General features: G+C 42.2%; 1 protein-coding gene across 4 annotated transcripts in view; it reads right to left on the minus strand.

The window, feature by feature from the left end:
• BOLL (boule homolog, RNA binding protein) overlaps positions 1-1,139 on the minus strand; it is a 28,349-nt gene extending 27,210 nt beyond the window's left edge. For all 4 annotated transcript variants that reach the window (XM_026049176.1, XM_026049184.1, XM_026049167.1 and 1 more), the window contains exon 1: positions 1,074-1,139. In XM_026049176.1, the coding sequence (XP_025904961.1) occupies positions 1,074-1,091 (18 nt within the window). In that variant the 5' untranslated portion in view covers positions 1,092-1,139. The remainder of the gene's footprint in view (positions 1-1,073) is intronic.
• Positions 1,140-7,516: the final 6,377 nt, after the last annotated feature.

Consider the following 7,516-nt stretch of genomic DNA (forward strand, 5'->3'; position numbering starts at 1 on the left):
AAAAAAGAAAACAACAACAACAACAACAAAACCCTTTAGACTTCCTCTCTTGGCCTCAAATCCTTGTGTTCTACTTATGACACAAGAGCAATTTTCCTCAGTTGTGTCCCTTGCCAGTGGTGTGCAGGCACCAGCTCCACCACCGACATCCTCAGCCCCTTCTTATGTGAGGACTGGGTACCTCAGGCTATCTTTACAGAGAGCAGCCTATGACTTTCCAAGAATTTTTCAGCCCCCTGCAAAGTTCAGAAAATAAAGGGTAAAAAAAAAAGGTATATGTGTGTGTGTGTGTATATACATATTATATATACACACAAAATCCCCAAGTTCCCCAGGCTCAAGTAGATGATAGTTATGTGGAAAACACGGCATCCTGTTCTCTCTCTCTTCAGAGCCTATTTTAGTATTGAGAAACGGGGATCTCTCCCAGATCTCCTTCTGGCCGCCTGGCCTGTGCCAGCTCGCGTGCCAAGAGCGATCACAACCCCGCGGCGCCAGGAGCGCCGCAGGAAGGAAGCCCTTCCCCGAGGAGCTGCCTTCATGAGGGCAAGCCGCTCTCTTCGCTCTTGAGACTGCACCACCACTTCATTTCTGGGATTATCTGAAAAGGGTGTTTAGGAGAACATCAGAACGTGGCTACCAAGGACAGCAGTGCTTGACACGGCAGCAAAGGCACGTTCCTTGCCTCATGGATCCGCACTTCCCTGCGCCAGTTTAAGGCAAAGGCGACTGGCCCTGCCCGCGACCTTCTCCTTCTCTTCACACCTCCACCTCGCGAGGCCGAACCCGCGCGCGGGCCTCCCCTCCCGCTGCGGGGCACGAGAAGCCTGCGGAGAGCAGGGCCTGGCGGCTGGAGGAAGGTAAGGCCCGGCCCGGGGCTGAATTCCCCATGGAGAAGCGCGGCCCTCAGCCGCCCCGGCCGTTACGAGCCGCAGCCGCCCTGACGCGGCGTCAACCGCCCTCAGCCGCCCCTCCCCCCCGCCGCGCGGTTTTGGCGGGAAGGCGGCGCCCGGCCCGGCCCGGCCCCGAGGGCGAGGGGCCCGGGCCCGTCTCCCGCCGCGCCGCATCCTCACCGCGCCGTCGGGCTCCATGGGGCTGCGGGCACGTTCCCGGCACGCGTGCGGCTCCTGGGCGGGCGGCGGCCTCGTGCCCGGCCCGTGAGCGCCGGCGGGGCGGGCGGGGGCGGCGGCGAGCGAGCGGCCCAACCGCCGGCGCCCCGGGCGGGGGGCGGCTCTGCGCGCCTTGATAGCCGGGTTGAGGAACGGCACCCGGCCGCAAAGTGAGCCGGGAGGGCGGGAGCGCGCCGCGGCCGGGCGCCCCCCGCCACCTGCTGGCGCTGTCACTCAGCGCCCGCCCGCACCGCGGTAAAGCGAGGCCGCCCGGAAAGCCGCGGCCGCGGGCCGCGTTTTAACGGCGCCTGTACCACGGGCTTGAGCCGGGATTTGCCTCTCGTTTGGCCCTACTGTGTTTCCTTCATTCAAAAGAAACAATGCTGAGCTTGACATTGACAAGCTATAGCTTTTCAGCATTCTTTAGCAGTTGTCATAATATTATATTTTACCTAGTCCATTGAACTGCATGTAAAATACTGCAGACAGAAGTAAATGAGCAGAAAAGACTGAAAACAACTGACATGTACTATGAAACACGAATGCAGGCGAAATTACTTGCAGGAAAGAAGTATCAAGCCTTGTTTGCGCTACAAGTGTAAAGGTCTGTGCAGGTTAAGTGTGATTTAATACCACTTTACACCACCATCATGTTAAAGAGGTCCTCTTATAAGGTAAGGAGCTACTTTGCCTCCTAATTCTTCTGATGGTCATCAGGAATCTCATTGTAAATAGGATATTGCTGATATGTTCCCCGTTCTTGGGGGGAAATTTTTAAGAGTTGTGTTGTGATTCTCCTTATGGTATCTTGGGTCCAGTCTTTCAATAAGTCAGGAGCTTTTCTCTCCACCAACTCCAATAATTTAAAGCACCTCATGTTAGTATATTAGAAGAGCATTTAAGAAGAAAAACTTATTGTCCATTATATCTTTTTCTTTTTTCCCCCTTTTTCTTTGGTGCAATTGGTAATTTATGCCTTGCATGCATTTTTCTCACACTCAGGTAAGGCATTTTTTTCTGTTTTAGCATATATCCCACACTTAGGGAAGAATTCTTGAATTACTACATGCTTCTGTTCCTTTTGTTCTATGACCTGCTCTTCAAAACTTTGCACATATAAGTGAAAAGTGTAACATAATTGCCACTGTTTGGAAACACTATTCTGAATAGTTGAACACAGAAGTAAAATAATCCCCCATTACTTCCCCTTTTGTCTTTCCCACAAGAATTTCTATACCTCGTGGAACTGTATATAGAGTATATGTTGTACGCGCTCTGTATTACTGGACAAAGAGCATCCCAGTCTCTATCTTTGTTCTGTGAATGAAGAACTTCTGTAGTTGCAGTTCCAGCTTGAAACAGTTCAGGATGGTTATCAAACATACGAAGAAATGTTGTCCTTTAGCAGAGTTACCTACCTGAGAGGAGTCAAAAGAGAACTAGAACAAGATGAAGGTAGATGGGTATAAGGAGAAAGGCATATACGTTATGATTTAAATTACTTTCCATGCAAGTTGTTTGAAATCAATATGGTATTTAATGGTGCAAATGCAAATTGCAACTATACATTACCAATTACAGAGATGAGAATAGTACATTTTGAAACCTGAGACTTTGATGTCCTGTTTTAGATACTTGGCTTCTTGTAGTTACTATTCAATTTTAGAGAAATAAGCCTGGCAAACTTTATCTCTTTTTAGAGAAATAAACCCGGCACACTCGATCATAATCTAATTCTATAGTTACATAGAATATTCTTTCTGATCTCAAGTAAGTCTGCACAGAACGTCCTTTTCTCTGTAACTTTCTACTATTTCTTAATTGTTATTAAATAAGTAAAGATCAACAGGAACTTAAAGCAAAAATCGATAGAAGGGATCACTTATTGTTCCCCCCTCAAATTAGGGTTGTTTTTTGTATCATAAAAAGATTTTTCCATATTAATGTTTCATTTAGGATCATATTTTATACAATCATTTATTATGCTTCTATGAGTGATTAGAGAATATTTGTCCTTTCTTTTTTTTTTTTTCTCTATATATTTGTATTTCAGCTCAATCTTCACTTTCTCAATTCTGTAAAAAATCATCTCTTATTCTGACTTCTGTGAGCTCTTTAGTATTTTTACCTTTTGCCTTCCCCTCAGATCAGACCTTCAAAGTATTTGGAATTTAAATTGAATTTGACTTTTCTGTAGTGGTTTATGGGAAATAATTCAGTGTAAATTTCCATTCATATTATGGTCCCTAAACTACAAACTTTTGAAACATGCTCTGTTCAAATATGGTTCACTGACTCTGTGCATAATATCTGCTCTTAAAAAACATGTTTTGGCATTTTGGGGCATCAAGCTTGCAAAATATTCATGGAAAAAGTCTTGCTGTCTTTTGAACTGACAGTGGCATAGCCTGAAGAATCAGTAATCTTCACCTCTTTAATCTGCCTTAATCTTGCTACTAAACCTGAATGTGCATCTGAGATTAGATGAGTTTAGAAGACAGGATAAGTGGGTAGCATTAGAGTAGATTGTAGTAATTAGGGGAATCCCTCACACCACATACTACCTAAACAGGTATCTTAAATGAAGTTTCCCCTACACAGGTTTAATTTTCACTTTAACTGTAGATTTTGTCTGTAAAATTCTACATGGGAGAGTAAAACCTCGTAGTCTTTTATTTGCAAAATGCTTCACTTTTGCTAATCCTTCTGTAAACTACAGTAGGAGTTAGCAGACTATTAGGATTCCAGTCTATTTAATCTCACTCAGCAAAGATAAATAGTAATTAACAATAGTTCTGAAATTTATACTCTAATACTCCCACAGTGGCAAACTTCAGGAAAATAAGATTACATAGATTAGTCATTAGCTTTTTTTTTTCCCTGTCCTTAGAATATCTCCTAACCTGCCATTAAGCAACAGATTTTTGCAATAGAAAATTAAATACTCTTCATCATTCATACTTACATCATACATACTCTTCATTAATTCATACTCTTCATGGAAAGTATTCTAAATCTTCTTAAAGTCCTCTTCAATTAATACCAAGGGAATTTAAGTTATTTTAGAGATTACATTCTAAACATAATTACAGAAGAGATCATTTATTCTCACTTTGGGATGCCTTTCTGTGATGAATTATGAGAGAAGGGCTACTTTTGCGTGCATGAAAGCAACCAGATCTAAATGCTTTTAACAAATCTTCAAAGCCATCTATATAGCAACATGTGAGGGGGCCAAAGTCTGCCTAACTTCATTTTCAGGATAGAAATGACAGACTTTCGAGATTCCTATCACCTCTCACATCTACCTTCCTTTAAAGCCAATGTAGAAAGTCTCAAAGATTATTGCTTGGAAACATTCCCTCCACTGGACTTGTTTTCTTAGGAAATGAACTATCTTTGAAAAGTGGCTGGCAAATGAGGGTATAGCTCTTTACACTCTCTTTGGGTAACCAGTCAAGCATTGCAGAGAGAGCGTGCCGTGCTCTTCTAAATATAGCAAATACCAAACACTTCCAACACCCGTGTACTTTGGGTGCATCTACACTAGTATTTTCCTTTGGCTCAAGGGTGTAATTCTGAAGGAAATCTTCCAAGTATCTAACTTGCCTCTTGGCTCATATCACAGAGCAGTTAAAGGGTGCAAACTGCCACATTCTCAGTTAAACTAAAGCACAGGTTGTGCTCCAGTACACAGGTATTCCAGCCATGGGTCTGTACCCAAATGGCTATAAGATAGATGTAGGATCCTCAGCACCAATGTACAGATCAACTTACATCCTTATTTTCCCTTGTAACATTCTTGGAAGCCCCCAGAAGGAATTCCAAATCTGTCTGTCTTCCTTGGGTTTGGACTATTGCATATTCCCAGAGTGGTCCAAACTTCATACCTGGCTACTGTACCTACCAAAGGAAAGCAGATATGGCACACACCTTTGGGAGAATATTTTTCATACTAGTTAACAAGCAAAATATAGTCTGAAAGGTATTAGATTTCTATGTATGTGTTTCAGCCAAAGAAATACTAAATGAAGAGATAAGAGGAGTTAAAAAGAGCTCTGTGAGAAAGATAGTCACAGGTAAATGCTCTCATTAAGTGGAATTACCACCTACCTGAAATAAGAGCCATTATGATTAAGTGTCATTAGACTTTATCTGAGCTGAGCTTTAAGGCTTCTCTAATTTTTCAAGAAAATGTATGTTATAAAGTCTACAACATGTCTTCCCTCCCCCAAGCTTTGGCACCTAGCAACTAAACGTAGAGAATCTGAGAGAGATCTACTAATTACACCCAGGAGTAAAGTCTGTCTATGTATAGAAATGTTTTGCCTACCTGGTAGCTTCTGGGGTTATCTGAGGCTGTCCATTCAAAGGCCATGTTTTCAAATGCTTGTTAACTTGCTGAACTTCATCCCATGGGCCATACATGAAGACATCACTATACAGCAAGCAGTAACTGCAACACAGGATTAAATATTACCTAGATGAGGTCCTGATTTTACCCTTTCTTATACTTAACTGACCTAATCATTTGGCCAAATAATACCACTAAAATAAAGGATTACTCCTGGGAGTTAAGAATTGCCAGACTTCTTCCATAACTGAAGTATTCCAATTGATGGCCTGGGTGAGCCTGAAGGTACCTTCAGTAAAAAGAATTCACCAGTGACCAGCTGGAATAAGAAAATCATTAAGACAGAGGCATAACACAAAATAACTTCTTGCTAAGTTAGAGAAAACACAACATTTAGACTACCTAGAAAATTAGAAAACACGTAATAATAGTGTTTTTCTCTACAAAATAGGTGGCAAGACAAAACAAGAATCACTAAATAGCTTGAGAGACATTGAATCAAATAATGTAAATATTTTTTGTAAATATAAGAAAAACTGAAAGTATATAGTTTGTTTTAAATGTATTAAACATTATGACCTTTTTCTATATTTACTTTATACTGCCTCAAATTTGCTTTTTGTTAGTTTAGAAAAATGTTTATACAAACAAAATATGACATGAGGATGATTTGCAAAAATGAAGTTTACTAATAAAGTACATGTTTATATAAACAAATGGTATCATTACGGTACATTTATATTTAATAATTTCATAATCAAGATATAGCAACACAAATACACGTTAACTACTCTGACTCAAGAAACCATCACTTACAGAATTACCTAGGGAAACATTTTATGATCAATAGTTTTGCGTAAATCTGATCAATTCTGAAGCAAATTATGTCTTGCTATCACTGTGAATATATATTTGAAGAAATTACAAGATATGCCCTATTACTCTTTCCCAGTCTTGCAAATTAGATGTTCCTGTCGCAGGAGAAGATAGCAGTTTTCACCCTTCATCAGTCACGGTCCATTGGTACAGGAGGACCACCTTCATGATCCCAACAGAATACTTAATTCTCTGAGCTCTAAAAAGTGCTACCTACGTTGAAACTAGTGGCTTATGTAAGCTATATTCCAGCAAAGCTCCAAAAAGACTGTATTTTCAGCTATTTTATGACAGAAAATACACCCACTGAGGAGGAACAATTGCGTATCTCAAGGAAGGAATAAGTTAAGTGTATTAAAAAGTGCCTACTGTCTAATACAGTAGGCACTTACTAACTCAGGCTGTGTTCAGTTAAACACAAATAGATTCTCATCTATCATCTCGAGGTTCTTTGAGTAAATTCCTTGCCCTTTTTTGACAATGTGTCCCGGTCTCCTTTCTACCTGTTTCGGGCTATGTCTCTGCTACAGATCTCATGAGGTATGGAGGCGTTACCTGCATCGTGGAACACGGCTACTGCAACAGCAGGGTTCTTCGCTTCATGATCTCTTAAGATCCACAATGTGTCTTTTGGCAAATTGTTGGCTATTAGTACAATTAATTCTCCTTGGATACGATATAAATGAAGAAAATGATTTATTCAACACGTTGCAAAAGGTGCGGATCTTAGCTGCTTCACACAATTACAAACCTCTTCCCACATGGACAAAGCAGGTGTGTTTCCCTTTGTGTTCCCAATAGATCCAGTGTACACCAAGCTTATAACTCCTGACAGACCATTTTTAATTAGAGGGTAACAGCCGTCAAAGGTTAAATTTTAAAATGAGAGTGGAAACACTGTAAATCCCTGATCCCAGAAGGCAACAGTTTCCCCCTAGAAATGTATAGGGTGCGTAATCGCATGGTTTGGGGTGAATCCCTGTGACTGTACCCCTGTGTACAACCATAAACTTTTGGTAGTCGTACTCTCGTCCCGCACCTCCCCCTCAGTAACGGCCGCCGCTCCCCCTCAGTAACGGCCGCCCGGTTTCCCGCGCTCGCCCGCTCGCCGCGTGGCGCCCTACGGCGCCGCCAGGGGGCGGCGTGGCGCCGCTCCGCTGCGCAGCGGGGGCGCCGC

The sequence above is a fragment of the Nothoprocta perdicaria genome, unplaced genomic scaffold, assembly GCF_003342845.1.
Source record: "Nothoprocta perdicaria isolate Ctin4 unplaced genomic scaffold, notPer1 scaffold_11, whole genome shotgun sequence".
Taxonomy (NCBI): domain Eukaryota; kingdom Metazoa; phylum Chordata; class Aves; order Tinamiformes; family Tinamidae; genus Nothoprocta; species Nothoprocta perdicaria.